Source organism: Acanthisitta chloris, unplaced genomic scaffold, assembly GCF_000695815.1.
Source record: "Acanthisitta chloris isolate BGI_N310 unplaced genomic scaffold, ASM69581v1 scaffold3666, whole genome shotgun sequence".
NCBI classification, from domain to species: domain Eukaryota; kingdom Metazoa; phylum Chordata; class Aves; order Passeriformes; family Acanthisittidae; genus Acanthisitta; species Acanthisitta chloris.
The window spans coordinates 24186-48458 of NW_008676343.1; the positions used below are offsets into that span (position 1 = coordinate 24186).

The 24273-nt window shown below is 38.8% G+C and overlaps 1 protein-coding gene across 1 annotated transcript in view; it reads left to right on the plus strand.

Moving 5' to 3' along the window:
• Positions 1 to 2445: 2445 nt before the first annotated feature.
• The window catches only part of ADCY8 (adenylate cyclase 8 (brain)), a gene marked incomplete at its 5' end in the record, with an annotated part of 92568 nt that continues 70740 nt past the window's right edge, over positions 2446 to 24273 (plus strand). The window contains 2 exons of the mRNA XM_009076088.1: positions 2446 to 2659; positions 3380 to 3529. Of these exons, the coding sequence (XP_009074336.1) occupies positions 2446 to 2659; positions 3380 to 3529 (364 nt within the window). The remainder of the gene's footprint in view (positions 2660 to 3379; positions 3530 to 24273) is intronic.

Sequence of the window (24273 nt, forward strand, 5' to 3'; positions counted from 1 at the left end):
GACTAGATAATCTTGAAGGTCTCTTTCAGCCTTGATGATTCTGTGATTCTAACCACCTCAATGATCTTGTCAAGTAACTTCCTTTAGCTCTGTTCATCCTATTATGTGATTATGTGCAACTGCAGGTTAAAAAAATTCAGCAGGGGATGATCCTGTTACACAGATATTTCCAAACAGCATGGTAATGGGTACCTTCTTTGCATTTTTAAAATATTAGAGAAGCAGACCACCCCAGAGTCCTATTTAACATCAAAACATATCACCCATGGTTTTTTGAAGATCACTTGCTGTGTCTACTACTTTGCTTATCTGAGTGCTATGCAGGGTACAAATGGACATATAAATGTTGTGAAAATATCACAGATATTTCCAAACAGCATGGTAATGGGTACCTTCTTTGCATTTTTAAAATATTAGAGAAGCAGACCACCCCAGAGTCCTATTTAACATCAAAACATATCACCCATGGTTTTTTGAAGATCACTTGCTGTGTCTACTACTTTGCTTATCTGAGTGCTATGCAGGGTACAAATGGACATATAAATGTTGTGAAAATATTTTCTTTTTTTCACATTATACCTCAGCTTTTGTACTGTGAGAGCATTGATTACTTTCAGGTCAGTCAAAAAGATATAAAACTCTGTATATCTTCTAAAATCTGTCTGCCCTGGCTCACGGCCTTGATAGGCTGTAGAAAATTGGAATTGACCTCAGTAAGCTCTAGGGAAAAAGGAATGGCAATTAGAGACTCAAGCCTTATATGTCTTTTTTATTCTTTTATCAACGAGAGCCACAGATTAGCATGCCTTGCAAGTCATAGTGCTTTACTTTTTGGATTGGTTTCAGTCAGACTACTGTGTGTAAGAAAAGCAGATCCTGCCTCTGCATAAGCTGTTGTTTTACCTGTAACATGTTTTCCGTTATTCCCTTTGTCCAAATCAAATTATGTGCTCAAGAAATCTAATTGAAGGCCAAATTCTAGTGCATTTGCTCTAAGGAGATATGTTGAAGTGAGTGGCACTAGTCCTGAGCATTAGCAGAGATGGGTGACTGAATGGCTCATGAGGAAATTGCAATTGAATTTGCAAGCCCAGGAGAACACCCTGCCCCTGCTTTCACTGTTGAAATGCACATTTCAAATGTTCTGAAGGGATTTTCTTTTTTTTCTACCCTGTATTCTAGCTTTCCTAGTATGTGAACACTGATTATCAGTCCAAGTCAAAGCCAAAAGTCAGTCAAAAAGAAAGGTTAGCCCTTCCAGCCACCCACATCTGGTTGCAGTTGTCCTTCTGAACAATGCAATTCTGAATTAGTCTTATCTCATGTCAGCTTGTCATACACCTCTTAGTAGCCTGCACCAGAGAGGAGTTATCTCATAGGCTGAATTACTGCATTCTCTGATTTATCTTGGAGCAAAGACAGAGAGTGTCTTGGGGAAGCTGTCTGTTCCAGGGCAACCTGCCTCCAGTAGAACAGGGTAAGGTAGATAACAGGGGAAAAGCAGTAAGCAGAGGTGGAATAGTCATAAATACAGGCTAAAGACTCTCAAATATCCCTTTTAAAAAGTAAATGTAAGGGGTAATACTTCAAGACAGTAAAATCAGGAATGTTGAGTGGCAAATGAATTGGAAGCAATTAGTCACTGTTTATAAGCATGATGCAGCACTCAAAGAAATGCTAAAGCTGTGAATTAAAGCAAAGAATGATACAATTTTTATCACAAAGTGCCGAATTAAACTGTAGAAATATTCACCATTGAGTGCCATAGGGGACAAATGTACCTTGAGAAAAATATCAGAAAATGTTGAGCAGAAGGATTGAGCACACTACCTCCAGCTCAGAGGTGCTGTAAACCACAGGAAGATGCAAGGATCATGCCAGTCATGCCCTAGTTCTCACAAGCCTCGCCTAGACATGTATTACTGGAAAAGGTTAAGCAAAATTTCATCTCGAGACAGGATATGCATTATTATTTAATCACAGCACATAAATTGTAAATTAATTCCCTGTACTATTGTAGAACAATACTCCAGATTCAGACATACAGGAATATATGAAGCTGAAGTTTCTGCCAGATGCATTTGATTTGATATCAGATCTCACTTGCAAACCCATGTGACTGTGGAGAGTGAGACCTGCAGATCTGAGGCAAAGCATCACAATGAGATTAGGGAATTTTTCTAAACATTTTCTCCCTACTATTAGGACAAACAACACTTGGATTTTAGGGAGACTGATTATCAGATAATGCTACAAAAATGCAATGTCTGGTCTTCAATGTTGCTGAACCACAGATTGCTGGAGTTTTCAAGACTGTTTTGACAAAACATCACTGAATGTTTTATCCTTGTACTCCTACCTGGACACTCTCAGTTTTCCTCTACCAGAGACAGTATCTAGACTGATGAACACCTGATCTGTCTTGGTGTGGCTGTTCTGGTGTAGTTATGATCCTGTAGGTATCACCTATAGCTATCAGATCCTGGGTGTCTGTGAATTCTCAACCAATAACACGGATGAGATATTGGATAAAGGTGTTGTGTCCAATCTCTTTGGGAACGTGAATAAGAAATTGGCAACATTTGACTGCACTTTCCCAAACAATCCTCAGTTCAATGGTGTTGATATGCCCTGCCTTACAAGCACGCAAAGCACAGAGGTATCAATGACAGACAAATAAGCCACTGAAATTTACACTGTCCAAGGATCCCCTACCATTTGGCTTTTTGAAGTTCATATGGCAAAGGAAGAAGCTTTGACGCACCTTCTACAAGGAAAACAAGTATAGCTCTTACGTAGACTTCAACAAAGAAAAGGTCTGTGTACACAGGCACCAGCTATGCAAGAATTTGGTTATCCTTTCAACTTTCCCTTGGTTGATTCAGAATTCAGATTGTGCAAATGTGTGCTTTGACATCAGCTGAAAATGAATTTACTTAATTTGGTCAATAATAACACAATAACTATTATCACTGGTATTAATTCTTAGCTAACCGATATACTTTTCCTTAGTATGGCTTGCTTCTCAAAGTAAGCCGTGGAACAAGTCAAAGTTGCTTTTTGCAGAAGAGGCAGTGCAAAAACAAATTGTTAATTATGTTTGTAATCATTCCTGTCTAGAGCTCTGTGAGTCAGTTTTTGGAAACATCATTTGTGGGTCAAGCAGAGTTTAATGCCCTCAAATACTGCATATCTCATCCTCAAGGCAGAGAGAATTTTACAAGTTTGATGTCTCTACTTGAGATCCAAGTGATTCTTTTATGCACTTTTCTAACTGCTACTTTTGCAGCCTACAGAACAGTTATTCTCTCTCTTTCTTTTTTAAAGACATATTTTTGCTTCTCCTGTCTAATCAAATGCTGTTTGTTGTTCATTGCAGATAGCAGCTCAGGCAGTGTTATTTATGTGTATGAACACTGCAGGAATCTTCATTAGCTACCTATCAGACAGAGCACAACGTCAAGCCTTCCTGGAGACCAGAAGATGTGTAGAAGCCAGATTGAGGCTAGAGACAGAAAACCAGCGACAGGTATTGGAGAAACAATCCTATTTTTGTATTAACTGGTGTTGATAATTGCATAAGACTGAGCTTTTGTAGCCTTGCTGAGTCCAATGTGATGTACCTGATTTGTTCAGATTAGGTGAGTTTTATGTTGTTATTTTGCTGGTGTGTATTGAGTTGATACAATATCTGAAAGATTTTCACTGGGAAACAGGATGAATAGGGAATGACTATTCATTGTCCCTTCCCATAGAAAAGGCTATCAAATTAAACAGCAACTAGCACGTGTTTAAAAATGGTTCTTTACTTAAGGTGAGCTGGAAAGCTTCATGTTTCAGACTATTGTGGATACTAAAACATATTAATCAAGTGACAGATTTTCAAAACTTGTCTGGGCTCAATCCTGTGCCATGTGCTCTAGGATGACCCTGCTTGATCTCTGAGGTTGGACCAGATGACCCACTGTAGTCCCTTCCAACCTTCCCCATCCTGTGATTCTGTGAGTCTGTGGTTCTGTGTGAACTAAGCAATTTCCTGGAAGCAAACTCTATTTAGGCAGAAAAAGCTAAGACATCACCTCTGGCTCACAGATGTATTTTTGCAGCTGGGCAGACCCTGCAGGGAAGTATCACTATATGCTTACTCTGTTCTTAAACTTCCTGAAAAAATCACCTCTTGGCCACTGTGTGCAATAGCATATTAGATTAGGTGAACTTTCGATCTGAGCAGGTATGGTTGTTCTCAGATACTTCATCTTTTCTAACCCAAAATAAGAGGCATTGAATAAAAACCAGTTTGGTACTTATTATTATGTACCAAGGGAGCATCAATGAACTGTAGCATGCTTTACATATTTAGCATTTCCCACTGAAATATCTAAAGGTTCACCTGCTGCTTAAAATCTTGTATTAAGATCAAAATACAATCTGTGTACATCCATATATACATATATATGTTACAGTGATATTTCATTCTCAAATGAATTTAGCCATTCATTTTGCCCTGCTGTATAGATATGTATATTGCTTCTAAAATTTATTTCATTTACCCCTTGAAAGTCATGTTCTTATACAGAGTTCTAAGATGTCCTATTCTAGATATTATTGACTAATGACTCAGTATGAATGCATGACTGTGCTGAGTAATGCCAGTTACCTCTGCAAGAACATCTCTGCAGCCACAGCTGACTGAGAGGCTTTGAGGGGTGTTATCTGGGATGCTCTGTTATCATTTTAACTGTAGGATTACATTTTTATGCCTTTTGGGGTGGTTTTCATTTTTTTTCTTGTCTAATCTTTCATAAACTACCATTTTGTAAGCTTTATTTGACCATGGTTTTCTAGAGGTCATAGTGAAAAACTTTATAAAACACTAGCAAAAAATTCCCGTGTTCCAGGTTACTCTGAGGATTTTCCATTAGAATTATTTTATCATCTCATGCAAAAATAAAATTTGTACAGAGATTTTGAGAAATTCACTTTTGCTGAAATTTTATTTTCTATTAGGAAAATGAAGGCAGATTGTTTCCATTTGGGTGAGCAGATTTTCTTTTTGGTGTGTGGAGAAGTAGTGGTTGGATCTGAAATATTTGGTTTTAATCAGTCATTGTTGAACTGGGCATTTTGTCTTGGCCTATTGCCTTGCAAGTCTTCAGGGCTCTGTTGTTCTCTGAGGGCAGAACTTCCTGGAGAGTTACCTCACTGCAGCTGAGATTCACCTATAACCAAACAAAGTTGTGTGTCAGAGGCATCATATGACTGGAAATGCATAAGGGAAAATGTACTTGGGCCAAGGAAAATGCCCACAGGAGAAAAATACAGGCAACAGAACACCAAATGGAAGACCACTTCTAAAACTCAATAATAAATTAACCCAAAATTTAGGAACAACACGTTTTGAAATATTTCTGATCTTGTTGGAACTTTGTGTTATCATGCACACCTATATATAAGTTCATTTAATAAACTTTTCAGCTTTTTATTTGCACTGGGGACCACAACATTAATGAAATATTTCGATACTGAGGAATGGAAAGCCTGTTTCCCTCAGTCTTCTATTCTTTCCCTTTGCTTCTGAGGCAGCAACTCATTTAAGCAATTTTTAAACATCTCTTCTTTAACAAGGCTGGCAAGGTCACGTTTTAGGTGGCTGCTTTTTTTTTTTTTAGCTGCTTGTTCATGCTCATTTGATCAGTGCAAAGGCAGTAATTCAGTGACTAGCAACATTTGTCTGTCTTGAAGACATGTATTTCATGATACAGGAAATCTGTAGTTCACATGAATGTAAAAATCTTATTGCCTGTTAATGCATATCACATTTTAAAAAGTAAGGATTTAAAAACCCAGATGAACTCTACTAAATTAAGTCTATGACTTTCTGGAAAATAGCTCTATTGTATGAAGGGGGGAAAAAGTTGGGAAAAGTGTGTCCAGGACAATATTTGTGATGTTGTGATGTGGGTTCAGAACATTTCTATAAATATGGTTGAGGAGCTAAAAATATTCAGAGAAAACAGAGGAATAATTATTTGTAATTCTTCCAGACAATTATTCCAGGAATTCCAAATTCTTTTCCACTTCAATTTATTTCCCCTTCACTTCTCATAAACTGTCTAAACTTAAGGTTTCTTACAGCAGAGTAAAGTTTTTTGTGGCTTTTAGTGGTGGTACTGCTACTTTTTATAGTAATAGGTGACTTAGTTTAAATCTCTTGGGGTTTCTTGCCCACACAGCTTCCGCTTCTTAAACTGAAAATAATAGATAATTGGGCTTCTTAAACTGAAAATAATAGATAATTACAGTGGGTAATTGTATTGACATGCCAGATACATGACACATGAAGTATGACAGCTTGCCAGATAGGTCCCTTAAGGTCTGGTTTTGTCTTTATGTCATTTACTCTGTTTAAATCAGAAGACCAGTAAAATTAAAGGAGAAACCGCATGAGTTTAAAACTACAAAAAGGAATGTTATGCTTGTCTATAAGCAATTGCAGAATAAGACTCCAATTTCATATAATCACATAAATTATATAAATGCTTCAGATATACTTCTGTTCATTTCTGTGCATTGTTAAATCTAAGAAATCAAGTTTCTGCCCTCTCAAAATGACCCTTCCAATTTCTCAGTATCCCTTAGATTTATAATGTCTAATCATCTGTCATTCTAATAACTATAAATGCTTCTGCTGTCATTATTCAGTATTGTGTAATGCCTAAAAGAGGCAGTCATGGAAAGTCACCTGATTGTGAGCCAAACATTTTATAATCTGTATTTTAGAGCCAAGCAAGACGTACCATCAGAAATGTGGAGCTGTACAAGGGAAACATAATACTGATTAATGTAGATATCTGGGTTTCAGAGATTTGTAAGAATCCTCTAATGAGTATTTGCAGATTTTCTGGAATATATATATATAAAGTTTCCACTATATCAGTTTCTGTCTTGTGGTGAAAACCAAGAGATTGTTCTGTATTTCCAGATAATGTTTTTCAGTGAAAGCAGTTTCATCCATCACTCATCGCATAGAGTGCAATGAAAATAGAAGGTGAAATCACTAAAATCCCACTAGGGGTGAAAAATATTTTTGTTGTTTCTCATGCTACTCTGAGCTGAAATTTGGACAGTTAGATGTGATAGTGTGTTTTTCAGATGTCATTATTTTCCAGTAGTCTCTCCCTTTTCTGTGGTTTTCAGGATTTAAGAACTCCTTGCTTTATTTCATTATTGCTGTGAAGTTTTCCAGTTTGACAGTCAAAGTCATTTTGCTGTTCAGACATGTCTGGGTCTGTGGCCTCTGTGAATCTGAATTAGCTCCACTGGCTCCTTGTCCACAGAAAATATTCTCAGAAGCAAGTTCAGCTTTTATGCCAATTGCAATTCATTCATTTACTGCACAAGAAGGAAGAGGACAAAGTGCAGACCTGGATGATGGAAAAGACTTTATGGAGCCTGGTTGGTCCAGGGCAACTTGTCTCCAGTTTTTAAGTGATTCAGTTTCTGTGTCCATGTTTCCCAAAGTCTATACAATAAAACTCCTACATCTTTTTCCATCGTTCCTCCCACATCACCATTTACTCTGAAGAAGATTTTTGAGTAAAATTTTTACAAGTATTTCAGAAAGTCTGGACTTTCAGTCGTATTTTCAGATCATCAGGGATCTGATTTTTTATTGCTCTTCTTCTGTTTTTAAGCACCTGGGGTTGTTAAAAGTACATATTAGCATTTTCAATTACAATGAATTTTCTAACTCTAATTACTCTATTATTAAAGTGAACAGTAGTGTGGCTACAAAGGAGAATTACTCCAGCAGTCATTGCTAATTATGTTTATGCACTTAACTCTATGGTATTATCCATGTGACAACATTTGGAAGTCTCAGCACTCTGTGAAACTGAGGGAACATCTGTCTCTATTTATTTCCCTATCTTCATTGCAAAATTAGAATTTTGGTGAAGATCTAAAACATTTCAGAGCTTGACTTAGTTAAATGAGACTCCACTGCAGATGAGTACCAGAAACACTATGTAATCAAAAGACAGAATTATCAGAGGAGCAAGGTGCAGACAGTAGCACAGAAAAATGTGTGGCAAAAACAGTCTCAGTTTAGTTGTTATTGATTAAATAATGAATTTAAATATTTTCTAATGAATTGTAGCTGGCTGCTTGTCCTTAAGAGATGTATGTATATCAACCAACCAAGTATGGCAGCCATAAAATGTCCTCCAACTTTGTTTTCAACACATTGTAATTATGAATAAACAACAAATATGAGGTTCTCAGTTTTCTTAAGTCCATTTCATTCCAGCAATATCATCACTTCCCACTGTTTGAAATTTTGGGTCAATATTTTCATTTTTTATCTATGTGTTCCAAAAATGTTGACAGCCAGTGCTATACTTTGTTAATAGCCACTTCAAAGACACTGTCCTCCTTTTTACTTTTATTTTATTGTAAGGACACAGCAGGTAATTCTGCTTTCATCATAGCTGGGCAATGAAAATAGAAAGTATAACTCTCTTAATTAGCTGCTGAAAACCTTTCAAAAACCATAAGTATGTAATTTCCTTCACTGTGAAAATATGTGAAATTGCCTTAATGAAGAGCAAGAACCTTCACAAAATTTTTTTTTCATTTCTGTTTCTCATGATACAAAATCCCTAAGTTTTAAATGAATGACATATTAAATCCAGACACATATTCAAGTCATGACTTTATGAAGAACTGCATTTACAATATATGTCTGGTATCCTAACCTCCTATTTCTCCAGCAAATTATCTTTACTTGAAATTTGTTTAACATTTTAAACCCTTAAATACTAACATTTAATTATAAAAGGTCTCTCAGATAACTTTGTCACTGCCTTTTTCTTTGCCACACATATGTATGCCAAGTTAGACACATCTGAAAACAATTATTGTGCAAGGAGGTTAATATTTGACTAACTGAAGCTGCAAATGGAGCCTTGAAAGGACTAGACAGGGAACAACACAGAAGTTAAATAGCTAATGTTATTATAGATAAAAGGCTATAAAAATCACTCCAGCCCTTACTTTTTACCTTGTAATAAGACTGCAACATTACAGGACACCTATTAATAGAAAAGTAATTTTACTCATAATGAAGAGATTTTTCCTACGTCATGACCACACTTCTATGCTCTATCCAAGACCTCTTTAGACTAACAAGACTAATGAAGCCTGGATAAAGCAGTAGGGGAATATGGATGAAAAGCTGCTTTCAAGATAAACAAAGATGTTCAACTGTATCCTACTAACATGAGCAACCTGTGGTCTGGACTACTGTTCAAAAAGCCTCAATATATAGTCTTTCTGATCATCATTTCTGGTAGATTTAGAGCATCTAATAACATCTTTTTAAAGAAGGATCTTCTTTGCACTTGTTTGAGACGAGAGGAGAAATTAGTCCATATCTGTGTGTATTCATCCTCTGGAGAGGTGTTCATTCTTGTTCTCACTGTAGCAGGTTCTGTATCATTCATGAAAAGAAAAATCTCTACCAGGTGTGCAGAGTTCACCAGCAAAGCTGCACTGCTCCTGCTGTGCTAACATATTGGGAGGGAGTAAATTTAAATCAGAAATAAATCCTCCAGTTTTTAGGTCCTGACAAGCCAAATAGAGAATATTTTTTCTATTTTAGCACTACATTTTCACAATTTCAGTGGAGTTACCTAGTGCTAGAAGACCTAGCAAGCAGACCTCTTTCTCTGCAAACATAATCTCAAGATCCACCAAGATAAGGACCACTTATATGGAAATAAACCTCCTTCTTAATGACTTCCTTAAGCCTTATGAAAATTTTCTTAGGCATCTAGCACACTGCCAGAGGAAATAGAGCTGAAGGCTAGGGCAAGGAGCAATCAAGAGAGTTGATGAGGAACAAGCACTGTCTGTCTCCAGTCTTGCAAGAAGTACTCAGGCAGAAAGGTCCAGGCTGGTATCATACCTGATCCACTGGGCTTTTAGGGAGGCTTTCCATGAAGGTGAGATGAAGACAGGCATCTGCAGGTATAGTTATGGGTTTGGTCAGATCAGTGGGGAGCAAAAAGAAAAAATGTTTCCACATTAAATTTTCTAATGATAAGAGCCCTCTAAGAGAATACCTTATGTAGTGGGTTGACCCTGCCTTGATGCCAGGCACCCACCAAAGCCACTCTATCACTCCTCCTCACAAGTAGACAGTGGAGAGAAAACAGAATGAAAGGTTCATGAGTACCTCCTCACTCTCCTTCTCCACTGACCTTAGTGTCTGCGTAGTTGTTCCTCTCACATATTCTAACTTCTCTGTTCTCTGGCCACAATCACTTCTGCACAATAACTTTTTTCCTTCTTAAATCTGTTGTCGCAAAAGCATTACCACTGATCAGCTGAACTTTGTGGCAGTAATGGGTCTGTCCTGGAACTGCTGGGTTTGACTTTACTGGACATGGGGGAAGCTTCTAGCAGCTTCTCACAGAAGCCACCCCTGTAGCCTCCCCACTGCCAAAAAATCTGGCCGTGCAAACACACTACCCCTAGCAGACAATTCTTCCCTCCAAGTCCTGCCACTGGCTTAGTGGACACCTACTTTCCAGGTAATCTCTTTCTCATAGAGGGCTCCACAAATCCAATTAAAGCTCATTTTGAAAGTCAAAACAATTTGGATATTTTTTCATTTGATTTCCGTAAAGGATTAGAACTCATCACCCTAGAGAACTGTTTATTCAGGTGAAAAGAGGATTGTTTTGTTTTCTAGGTATGAATACACGTTTTATCTTTCTGGTTGTGGATATGAGGGCTGTAAAATGAGAAGACAGCTCTTAGTCTTCAGAACAATCTGCTGTTGGCATATTTAGTCTCTCCTGCCTGTTATCTGTGGAAAAACTGTAATCCTGCCTTAATCGCTTTTTCCATTAGAAAACTGTTCTGTTTGACCATTTGTTTCCTTCTGCCTCTACTTCCAGAGGATTCTTTTTCACACTTTCCCCTGCAACGGTCTCTATTTCCCACAGCTTTAAGGAGATCTCTGCAGATTGATGAACTCTGGTTTGTTTTGGGATTTTTTGTTTTTTAAAGCAGCTTACATGTTGTGGAGGTTTTATCAATCTCTGACAAATCTAGATTTAATCAACCATCAGTACTTTGCAACGTCTAAAATAAGAGCAGATTGGACTTGGATTGGAAAGGACACTCTAAGAGGGTTAAACACTATGAAGTTTTTTTATATATATACTGGTGGTAAGAATATTAAAATCTCTCTAAATTGGTATGAGGATAAAGTTCAGATTTAGTTCTTTTAAAAAAGAGTAATCTGAATTTTAGAGAGCACATGGTCTTGCTTTGGAAAAGTATTTTAAAATGCTTTATATTTAGAAATGATGATCTCAATAATTGAGGCAAAAAACAAACTCAGAATTAAAAATATAATTCTGTGCAAACCTCTGGTTACATATTGCATTTTAGTCAGCTTTTTTGTCTTTATAGAAAATAATCTGTTGAATGTGAGATTTTCAGAAAAGTTTCACCTGTTATCCAGACGTTTTTTCATTTTAGTGTCTTGCTCTAAAGAACCATGATCCCCATATAATATTTTTCTTGATGTTGCTCCTTCAGCATGTAATGGATGAAACCCAAAGGATAACATACTGGTTAATCTGACAAGTGAAGGAATATGCAAAGTTTATGTTGTTCTTCACTATCCACATCCATATTGTGATTCAGTAGGTGACCTAAGACCATTAACAGACTTCTTCTCCTTATTTGTGGGGGAAGAAATGCCCTTATGCTTCTGTATGTACCAGGATGTACATTTGCTGCATCTTGTTGTCTCAAAATATCTTATTTCTTAAGCCATTTGCAGTAGAAGATGAAACATTTTAAATGTCAGATTTTAGATGTTGTTTCTTCACATTTGTTGCTGATGTTTGTTTCTTATCATCATAGCCCCCAAATTTTGATTTCAAGTAGAAATCTAAAGTAAAATGAAGATAAAAATCATCTGCTGCCTTCTCTCCCATTCCTTGCAAATCTGGAGTAATCACATGGTCTCAAACAGTAGAATGAGATTTACAGCCAGTGCTAGAGAGATGGGAATCAGATCCTGAACTGCAATTTATACGCGGGAAGAATAATCCCAGTGTGTCAGGTCTTGAGGCATGGAAGCTTACCCTGGAAGAAATTGGTGAGAAGGAAACCTCTGCTCCCCTTCCTTACTAGATGGATTTTGAATTCACTAAGGATAAAACTCCTTTCTGAAAATCTGTGTGGTACTTTGATCTCTAAACCAGGCTGTTCAAATGCCGTGCTGGTCAATAGTGAATGGGACTGATTGGGTTTTGGTGGCCTGTGCCTCCTGTGTTCTCAGCTCCTTGCTAAAGTGAGAGGTGTCTAATAAAAAAAAAAAAAAGCCATTATCACAGCTGCCACTGACTAGTGACCCTTGCTGATGTGTCAGGGAAGTGGACAGAGGTGAATGAGTAAGGGGAATGAAATAGTTTCAGCCCCCTACAGCGATGAAACACTCCTGCCAGCTGGGCTGCAGTACAGTCATCTCTGCTTAATAAAGAACTCCAGGCTCCAAATTCATCAGGTTAGTGCCTGTCCTGAGCTCTGAATTTACTTACTGTACTTAAGGTCATCTTTCTTTCTTGTTCAGGATCAGAACTCCTCAGCTACTAAGGAACTTTCCTTAGTGCCCAGAAAGGACTGTAGGAGGACTCTAAAAATAATGTCCTTACAAGGTGCACAATTATTAGAGAGACTCTGTGGTCCTGATAATGGTTTTAAATTATCTGACCATGAGCAGTACTGATTCCAAGCCAGACAGAGCCAAGTTACTGATGTCATTGCTGAGATAATTTATAGGCAAGATAAAATATTTGGATTAACATTTATAAATAGGCTGATGATCTTTCACACCATCAGTATTTAGGTGCCCACCTTCAAGCCTATTAAAAGGGATTTGATTTTCAGAGAGTGACCATTGCTTCCACCTACAGAAATGTTCCAGGGTAAGTATTATCCAGCTTGTGCTCTTTAGTCCTGGAGTCTTCTAAGTCTCTGGCAAGGTGCATCTCTTGTTTTGACCAGAATGAATGACCTTGTAGTTCTTATTCATCTTGTTGTTCAGCAGTGCTTTGGTCATATAAAGCTGAACAATAAATGGCCTGTGAGCCATTTGGGACATTTTCCATGTCATTAGCTGAAATATTTTGTACTCTTGAGAAATGTGTATTTTTCTGAAGTTGTCTAGTAATTTCAGCAAACAGCAAAAAAAGTAAAAAAGAAGAAAAGATTAACAAAATTAATAAAACATACAAACACCAAAGAAGAATTTTATGAAGATGCAACCGCAGATGAGACAAAGTTCTCTAGAAGTGAAAGTGTACCCAGGCATAGCACCACAGGCATTAAAGTCAGATGGGGCCATTCTGATATTTTAGAACAAGTTTGAATTGTAGGAGGTGTTTTATGCTCATTTTCTGTTTCAGTAATATAAGTAAAATCACAAGATTATGACATTATGGTATCAGTCTCCAGGAGTTGTGTCTATCTTTCTCCCGTTTTTTATGACTGGACTTCTTGTGCAAACTAACTGAAATTTATGGAAGCAAATACACTAGAAGACAATACAATGCTTTTTGTTGAGATATGTGTCTTAGTTCTACATAAATCTTTTTTTTTTCTGAATATTTGTCTTCTCTACAATTTTTAATGAAGAATAAATAACAAAAAAAAATCATCATGATATTTAGAGAAACAAAATTGCAAGACTATAAAATTTGCCCTTCATGTATAAGATATTTCTAATGGTTTATTGTGAAACTGGACAGTATCACTTGTAAGGACTCAGCTCAGGAGCCTCCAACATAAGTAGGACAGGGATCTATTGAAGCAAGTCTAGAGGAGAGTCACAAAGATGACCAAAGGTCTGGGGCACGTCTTCTATGAGACAGGCTGAGAGAGTTGGGATTGTTCAGCCTGGGAAAGAGAAGGCTCTGAAAGACCTTGCAGTACCTGAAAGGGCTACAAGGGAGTTGGAGATGGTCTTTTGAAAAGGGCATATAGTGATAGGGCAAGAGGGAATTGATTTAAACTAAAAGAGAGTAGGTTTAGATTATACATTAAGAAGAAATTCTTTACTGTGAGGGTGGTGAGGCCCTGGCACATGTTGCCCAGAGAATTTGTGAATGTTCCATCCGTGGAAGAGTTCAAGGCCAGGTTGGATGGGGCTTTGAACAACCTGTTCTAGTGGAAGGTGTTACAGTCCATGGAAGGGAGGTTCTAACTGGATGATCTTGAAAGTTCCTTCCAACCCGAAACATTCTAGGCTCTAGGATTCTATGATGAATGTTCATGTCTACAAGGCAAGGTGGTAATACATATTTTTTAACTCCAGCTTTTCACCATGTGTCTTTGTGACGTGGTTGGGTTTCACAATGTAGGTCTAACATCTCTTCATTCAGGAGGTAAAAAATCACTTAAGATTCAGAGGATCTGGAATTACTTACTATTAGGTGTACTCAATACAGACACTTAATTTGAGAGCACTTAATTTGAGACCTGCATTTCCTGTTTTCTAAGCTAAAAGACAGTTCAAATGACAAAGCACTGCCAGGAGATTGATTCATGATGAAGCCTAGCAGAGGTAACAACAGGCCATTGCTGTCAAGAAACATAGGCTTCCTCCCTGCAGGACTTATCCCCAGGCCCATGCTCCCACCCACTCCCATGCAAGTGCTCAGGTGACCTAATGACAAGCTGATTCATTGTACCTGTGCAATAGAGTGTAATCACTGGCTACAGTTAGTTTCATGATCAACTGTGCGACTTTTAAAATTGATTTTCTAAATATGTTTTGTAAATATTTCGCAGAGGAATATAGTTTTGTAATTAAAATATATACACAGCAGCAGTAACAGATATCACACCAAAAAATTACAGGAAGAGTTGTTCCATCATACTACAGGATAAGCTAAGTATTTATGAAGCAAAAAAAAGATACTTGGAAGGCATAAAAATACAAACTGACAGCCCTGGAATCAGCCTTCTACATCTCAGGGATAGCAGAGCAAGCAGGCACAAAGATTGTGATATCCTTACATAGCCAACTGGCTGATAAAAAAGGCACTGCCTTTGACACCTGGCAATAGATTGTTAATCGCCAAGCCCTGCCAAGATTTTGTAGTGTGGCTTCAGGTACTTAAATCTTCAAACCATTCACCATCCAACCAAAGCAAAGGACCAGCAAGCAGTACATTGCAGTCCTTCCCTTCAGCATGTGCTACATATATGGTGGCCTGGGGGAATACAGGGAAATTGTAGGCAGGGTTAGGGACAGAGTTAGGGAAGCCAAGGCCCATATAGAACTGAATCTGGCAACGGATATTAAGGATAATAGGAAATGCTTCTATAGATATATTTCCAGCAAAAGCAACACTAGGGATAGTCTCTCCAGACAGAGACAAAGACCTGGCTACCCTTGACAGAGAGAAGGCTGAGGTTCTCAATGACTTCTATGCCTCAGTCTTCAACAGCAAGTACTCTAGTCATGCTGCCCAAGTCAAGAAAGGGAAATGCAGGGACTTGGAAAATGAAGACCCTGAGTTCACTGTAGGAGAGGATCAGGTTCATGACCACCTAAGGAATCTGAATATGCGTAAGTCCACGAGACCTAATGAGATTCATCTCCAGGCCCTGAGGGAACTGGAAAATGTAGTTGCTAAGCCACTATCCATCATTTTTAAAAATTGTGGCAGTCAGGTGAAGTTCCCGAGGACTGGAAAAAGGGAAATATAACCCCCATTTTTAAAAAGGGAAAAACAGAAGACCCAGGCAACTATAGGCCAGTCAGTCTCACCTCTGTGCCAAGCAGGATCATGAAGCAGATTCTCCTGGATACTATGGTAAGTCATATGGAAAATGAAGAGGTGATTGGTAGCAGCCAACATAGATTTACAAAGGGCAAATCATGACTGGCAAATTTGATAACCTTCTATGATGTGGCTACAACATTGGTGGATAGGGGCAGAGCAACTGACATCGTCTGCCTGGACTTAAGCAAAGCATTTGGTACTGTCCCTCATGACATCCTTGTCTCTAAATTGGAGAGACGTGATTTGATGGATGGACTACTCAGCAGATAAAGAATTGGCTGGATTATCACAAACAGTGGTGGTCCATGACTCACTGTCCACATGGTGACCAGTGAAGAGTGATGTCCCTCACAGGTCAGTGCTGGGCCCAATACTATTCAACATCTTTGTTGGTGACATGGGCAGTGGGATTGAGTGCACCCTCAGCACTGACGACAGCAAGCTGCATGGTGCAGTCAATACAGCTGAAGGGAAGGGATGCCATCCAAAGAGACCTTGACAGGCTTGAGAAGTGGGCTGATGCCAACCTCATGAAGTTCAACAAAGTGAAGTGCAAGGTTCTACACCTGAGTCACAGCAATCCCAGGCACATCTATAGGCTGAGCAGAGAGGTCATTGAGAGCAGCCCTGCAGAGAAGGACTTGGGTGTGATAGTTGATGAAAAACTCAGTATGACCCAGCAGTGTGCACTCACAGCCCAGAAAGCTGTGTCCTGGACTGCATCAAAAGGAGTGTGGCCAGCAGGTTGAAGGAGGTGATTCTCCCCCTCTACTCTGCTCATGAGACCCCTGGAGTCTGCATACCATTCTGGTGTCCCCAGCATAAGAAGGACATGGAAATATTAGAGCAAGTCCAGAGGAGGACCGTGAAGCTGATAAGAGGCCTGGAGCACCTTCCCTATGAAGACAGGCTGAGAAAGTTGGGCCTGTTCAGCCTGGAGAAGAGAAGGTTGTGTGAAGACGTCATGGCAACCTTCCAGTATCTGAAAGGGGCCTACAGGGAAACCGGAGAGGGACTCTTAATTAAGAACTGTAGTGATAGGACAAGGTGTAATGGGTGTAAGTTGAAAGAAGGGAAATTTAGATTAGATATTAGGAAAATGTTTTTTACTGTGAGGGTGGTGAGACATTGGAACAAGTTGCCCAGGGAGGTAGTGGATGCCCCAACCCTGGCAGTGTTCAGGTTCGATGAGGTCTTGAGCAACCTGATCTAGTGGGGAGGTGTCCCTGCCCATGGCAGGGAAGGTCGGGACTAAATGATCTCTAAGGTGTATACCAACCCCTTAACATACTATGATCCTATGATATTTTCTCATGTAGTTCTGGAAAACAGTATTGAGGAAATGATTGGGTAATATGTCCTACCTATAAGAAGTGTATGGGAAAAGCTTTTTCCTTGTTGCATTGCCATAACCTTTACAACACTTCTCAGTTAATAATTAATTAGACACTTATAAAAAGTCATTACTCTTATAAACACTGGGTTATCAGTTTGGATGAGACTCTAGCTATGTTTCATAGCCAATAGCTAAACAAAAGGAGACTCCAAGACCTCCTGTGTGGTATGGCCTCGTTTCTCTTTGAAAACAGCAGATGCCTAAATGGAACATGCAGCCAAGGATAGGATGACTGGGAATGGTAATTGCCTGAATTGAAATTAAACAAAGTTGATACAGCTCATATTGCACATTGAAGCAATAAGTAGTAAAAGGTAACAGGCAGACTCATAGCCCCACAAGTCTGAATGTATTAGATATTGAGGTTTCTTCCATACTTTTTAATTAATTGCCATTGTCTTGATAACACACAAGAAAGAATAGTTGCAAATAGACTGCCCATTGTGCACTAAGTAAGAATGAAAGAATTTCTCTTTAGAGCCGTTTGTTATAATGAGAAGTGCTAATTCCTATTTTCTAGAGTGATAGTTACAATAATTACATCTATTCCAAGCATTGTCAGGTTTCCAGTAGAAAACAATGCCATTTTTTTCTGCTTCCCTTAAACATAATAAAAAGCTCATGTACTCCAGAAAGGCTAAAACCACTGCTCTGAATGGTCCTTTTCACATGCTATTAAGTTCAGTGTTTAAGACAATAAAACCTCTGTGATATTAATTGCAAATGTTGTTAAGGACAAGTTTGATGATTCTAGAAAATGATTCTTAAAAATCAAGATGAAAAAGGTAGAACAATTTTTCTAGAGTCTCTTGAGTTAAACATTTCTGGGGTATGGCCACTCCAGTTTTACAGAAGTGTCTTGGGAACAGCCATAAGCAACTTGTTTTCTGATTCAAAGACTTCCTCTCTCAATGTATATGTAGGTTCACCCATTTGAAAGCATGTGTAGAGGAGGAAGAACAAAGCCTGAATTGACCTGTCAGTCAAGAGGGAGTTTTTATCCATTGGCAAAGCCAACCCCAATAAAGATGTTGTGGAACAAAGGAAAATCTATACCATCTAAGAAGAGCTGGTGCAGGCAGCTTATGCAGACAGCTGACCCTGCAGGGATGATGCCCTCGCGTGGCCTGCAGGGAAATCTTGGGGATTTTGACGTTCCTCTTGTCAGTCTCCTGCAGATCCCAGATTGCTTGTTGATGTTTTGTCCTTGTTAGTATTTTTTTCCCTTTGATCAGCCTCCGTGGAAAGGTCTGCAGTCTTTACTCACAAGACTGAGGCCTTGTGCACTGGTTAATTAACTCTTCTCAAAAACTGTTCCAAAGGTCATTATTTATTCATTAGGGACATGCCCCACTTGTCCATGAATGTGCCTAGCTATGTTTGTGTGGTGTTAAACACTGTTAATACCCCCTGATTTCAGTACAAGTGACACAAGGGATTGGTGCATGCAAACCACAGCAAATTTGTTCAACAAAGAATGACTATTATAGATGCATAAAACAAGAAATGAGCCTCAGAGACAGTATCAATGTTACATTACAGTCTTGGGACTTTAAACAGACATGTGTGACTCATGAAGTTAATTTGCTTTATTGCTGCAGGATTTGTTTCACTTTTCCTAATTTTTCTTGAAGGACTAGATTGGGTAGGAGTCAGCTCCATGTTTAGACACCTCCTAAACTAGGTGACTACACACTCCTTACACCTATGAGCTCCTCCTACTGTCAACTGAGATCTAGTCAAGAGAGACAACAGAACCCAGAGAGACCTATAGTGACACCAAAGAAGTCATTTACACCTGATCTGTTGAGTGTCTCCAGAGTCATTGGATAAAATGGAAGTCTAGGCTTGCCTGCATTGTAGTCACCAAAAATCAGGTGTCTGAATCCAGATCTGAATGCTACCATCAATTTGTTACATTTAGTGATTTCTACTGATCTTTTTTATTTTTACTTGGTTATTCTTTGGGTTAAAGGTTCTTTTTTCATTTATTTATTCTAAACTCTGACTGCTCCATCTTAAAGACTAGGACTGATTCATGTCATGAATGATTAATAGGAGAATAGTTCACTAGCTCTTTTCTGACATCTTTTGTTGCTGTCTTCTTTCTTCTGTGTCTTTTCTCTTGAACAAATATATCTCTGTTCCTCTTCAAACCACTTACTGCTACTGCTGTTTACCTTTGAATGGTCTCCACTTAGCCCATTGCTCAACCAGCAAGCTTTCAACAGGACTGGGTACTGTAGTTTCTTCCACCCTAGAGTTCATGACACCACTTTATTAGGCCTTTCTCTGAAAAAGAGAAGATATTTTTTTTCTCCTGTCTTTCCCTCCAACTCTGAAAATGCCTTGCAGGAGAGATTGACTAGAAATGTGAGGACTCTTTGATCATGTAAATAGTAAGGTACAGAAGACTATAAATTCCTATTTTTTTCTGGGGTTTGCTATTGTTCCTTTGTGCATGACTTCACACATTTGTGCTGTTCTTCTGTGCCACGGTATCTAAATCTGTGAAATGGGAACAATAGTATTTAACTAGTTTAAAGGGAGTTATCTGGCAAGGATCTTTATATAAAGGAAACAGTGACCTGACACTCATTCTTGAATAAATGAAAATCTTTTTTAACTACTAGATTGCAGCAAAGTGACATGAAAGGCCTGTGAAGAGGGACACATCTTGGTCCACAGAACATTAACATCAGCTATAGGAAAAGAAATAATGGAAGTGATCCACACTAGAGTCCACCTCTCAGTGCCCAGTTTGGGGAAGGGACCTGGTTTGCCATCCCCACTGCTTCATCAGTGTGATGTGGTAAGAGCAGCTTGGCAGAGCAATAGACAGATGATGCCCATAGATGGAAAAACTTTCAGTCCTCTGAATGTTTCAGTACCTGAGAATTGATTGGTGTCCAAAGTGCCTCATAAAAATACATATAGACACACACAGGCACACAAACATTATTTTCTTGTAGTGCTCCTCCATAGCATGACATACATAATACAGAATAGTGACATGAGCTGTATATGCACCTTCATTTGTGATCCTGACAAGGGCTGCTCACATGCTGCAGTATTAACAGTGGAGAGCTGCTGCAGAGGCATACTAATTAGCCTCTGGTTTCATGGGTCATTGCCAGATCTTATGTGCAGACAAGAACATTTAACTTACCTTAATGAGTAGCATGGAGGTTAAGATATCAAATGTGCTGGGTGCAATTGTCAACTATATTTTATTTTAAATAAATGTGCTATGGGCATTGCTTGATACCTTGTGAAGTGAATGCAAATAAGCAATGTAAGATTTTCCTGTTGGGGAAAAAAGTGCACTCTTTGTTTAAGCCATATGTCTGAAGAAACGACCTTTTTTATCTCAGATTTCCTGAACTGTTCAATAATAACCAGGATTTCTGTTTGCTTTCTTTGCTCTATCTCCTTTTCATTTTGAATTTGTATTCTTCTTTGTTTTCTTACAAGGATAAGGTAGGAAATGACATATTTCTTTTTACAGTAAAAAAAAATTTGTACCGTTCTGAATGTATCTTCACAAGAAGTCATCAAACACTTCAGTCATATGTGTCCCTGAAAGACCAGTCTGATTTATTCAGAGGGTGGATTTAGTATATAGTCATACTGAGATATGTATCTTAATAGTGAAGGAATAAGGGAATATATAGCTTGAAGGCCTTCTGTTAAAGGAAGATTAAGGACAAAAAATATTAAAAATATTTCTGGTTGCCGGAATATCAATCAGCAAATATTCCCAAATATGCCACTTTAAGATGCCATGGGACATCTGCTTGTGAGTGAAGCTACCTTAGGGCTAGACAATCCTGTGAAAACCTGGGTTTGCAAGAGTGTAAAGGACCTCTGGAGGGGACTGGTTTCTTCTTGATATCACAAGCACCACATTCAGTGTGTACATATCAGAAGAGTGGAGGATATCAGAATTCCCAGAAAGGGTGGAATAAAGTCAAGACAATGCAGATGTGCTAAAATTAGCACCACCCTGCGTGGAGAAACAGAAAGTCTGAGCTGGGCTTTTTACCAGAATAAAGGATGAGCTTACTGCATTATAGCTCACCACCTGCTCTATATCAACCATCACTGCCTTGCAGCATTTTTTGTCTCCCCCTCCCAAAGGCAGTGTTTGATTTAGAAAAGGTTTGTCAAACAGGTGGACAGAGGATTAGTAGAGTCTCGGTTCTCTCATCTTCTGTGTTACCATGTTATGCAGGCAGCAGCCCCAGAGAAAGCTGCTGTCTCAGAGTGTAGCCTAACACACCTCTGCTCCAGTGAAGCTATTAGCAGCATGTGTTTTGCTTTCTTAAGCAAATGTACAGTTCACCACAGCTGGGGCTGCCATCTAGACAAATGGCAGTGTTTATCCACAATGTGTTTCCGTTGTAGCTGAAGATTGTTTACCAACTACTGACTAAGACTGTTCAGAGTGAGAATTCACTGTAAAAGTTGTAAGTTAGCAATGGTATCACCTCCTATGAATGCTAGGGATGAATTCCTTCTATTTCTCAGATGTTTCATCTATGGCTACATTTCATTCATGACATTGAATCCTGCTGACATCAAAATCATTATTTTCAAGATTGTTTCATGATTCTCTCATTCCATCTATCATCCCTCTTTGTTCTGTCTTGTTCTCTCTGGATAACCTTTTGCCCTCAAGAAGGGACATAACACACAGCCTAGTAAGATGAGGTTATTTTAAGTCTTCCTCATATCAAGTTGCCTCAAAGCAAACTCGACATCAGCTTCTTCAATGGAGAGGAGAGGAGAGGAGAGGAGATTGTTTCATGATTCTCTCATTCCATCTATCATCCCTCTTTGTTCTGTCTTGTTCTCTCTGGATAACCTTTTGCCCTCAAGAAGGGACATAACACACAGCCTAGTAAGATGAGGTTATTTTAAGTCTTCCTCATATCAAGTTGCCTCAAAGCAAACTCGACATCAGCTTCTTCAATGGAGAGGAGAGGAGAGGAGAGGAGAGGAGAGGACGAGGAGAGATCCTCTCCATACTATCAGTTTTTCTTGTGGAAGTTTAAAAGTATTAGAATTTCTGAACATCTCAAAACTTATAAGGCTATTTCCAGGATTCATGTTATTTCTTATAAAATATTTATATGACACTATTTTGAATTGTTTATTTTATTCCATATTCATATTTCCAGTACAGAGATTTTGAAACCTTTGGGCATTTTTCTTTTCTGAAACTGATTTCTTGATGTCCCATTTCTCCCATTGCATGTCTGGGTTCAACACTGATCTCAGTTCCCAAACTTACAAAAGGCCTTTCTTCAAGTGTGATGAATGGGGTGAAGTGGGACGGAGGAAGAGTTTATGGAAATAGCTGCCTTTCCTAAGTGTGAAAGAGTTGCTCTGGAAACTTCCTCCACCCTCTGTCATGAATGTTTTAGTTCAAAGAATCACCAGCAAAGGTATTGGCAAGAGCATGTTTAATAGAAAAGTTATAGCAGAACAAAGTTTATTGGCAAGGTTCACTTTACTACTTACTAGATGATTAAAGAACACACAAGACAAATTCACCTGAAACAGAAAATCGATCAATCTAATACTAAAATCAGCCTAAAATGATCTCTGTGGAGACCAGAGATAGAAAAAATATAAGGATGGGAATGGGTAAGGATAAAAAGGAATAAGGGAGATGCTCTCATTGAGTCACAAGGTTCAGAGTGGACCCCGTTGCCAAACTTAGCCTTGGACTTGACCAATGGTTTAGGCCTAAAGGTTTTACCAACACTTAAACATAACAGCACTTAATTGCTAACCTAATTTAAACTGATAGCATAATTTAACAAATGATTCTACAGAATTTAGTCTAAGCACAACAGTAATTCACAGGCCTAACTTATTTATGAATCTTACATACTTTAGAATCTAGAAGAGTAACATTTGGAGTACTTTTGCTATAGCATATTTATACTCGCATGCACGCAAACCTAATGGAGTATGTAAAAATTCCCCTCAAATTCAGTGAAGAGGTCACATCAGATGCTTTTGCATCTTCTTAACAGGTGAATGGTTGAGCCTGAAGTAGTGGGGCTATCAACCCAGGTGTCATCATCATCATTGTTCAGCAACAGTCCTCTGGGTACAGCAAGCCTGAGAGTTCACTAGCTCTGAGAAACATCCCACTCAGAGGGAGATTGATGCTTGCAGCCCACTGAGGTCCATAAGAGCTAAAAATTTCTCATTTAGAATCACTCTTTACAGGGTTGTAAGAGAGTTGGCTTTAGGCATAGTAATTTTCCATCATGAACACAATTCATGTCAGTAACTTTCTGGGAAAGTTTGATAACAAAAATATTGTTCCACTTGGGTTGTTATTCAGGAAAGAAAAATAAGTTTGCAAGGCTGTTCATAAAATACCTGAAGAACTCTTTACACAGCATAAATGCCTGGGAGCAGACATATAAGCACAAGAGGAGTTTAGCCCATGTGCTGTTCACTAAGGCCAAGGCCTAATGAGCATTTCTGAGATCGTAGTGCAGCCTGAGGAGTGGAAACAGTGGGATGCACCACCACACCCCTATATGGTTTGGTACTATATCATGAAATAATAGAATATCCTGAGTTGGAAGGGACCCTCAGGGATCATCAGATTCCAACTCCTGGCCCTGCACAGGACAGCCCTAAGAATCTCACCATGGGCTCAAGAGCATTGTCCAAATGCTTCTTGAATTCTGGCAGGCTTGGTGCCATGACCACTTCCCTGGGCAACCTGTCCCAGTGCTCAGCCACCCGCTCGGGGAAAAATCTGTTCCTAATATCCAACCTGAAACTCCCCTGACACAGTTCATGCCATTCCCTACAAGTCCATCCTCCACAGCTGTATCATTAAACGACTCTGTAAACACAGGAAGAGATTCACACTGCACTATGGACGTCACCTGGGAAAGCTTGATTCATCTGTGTCCTCTGCAGTCTCCACATGTGCCTGATTTGGAAGTTCACAACTGACTTTCCCTA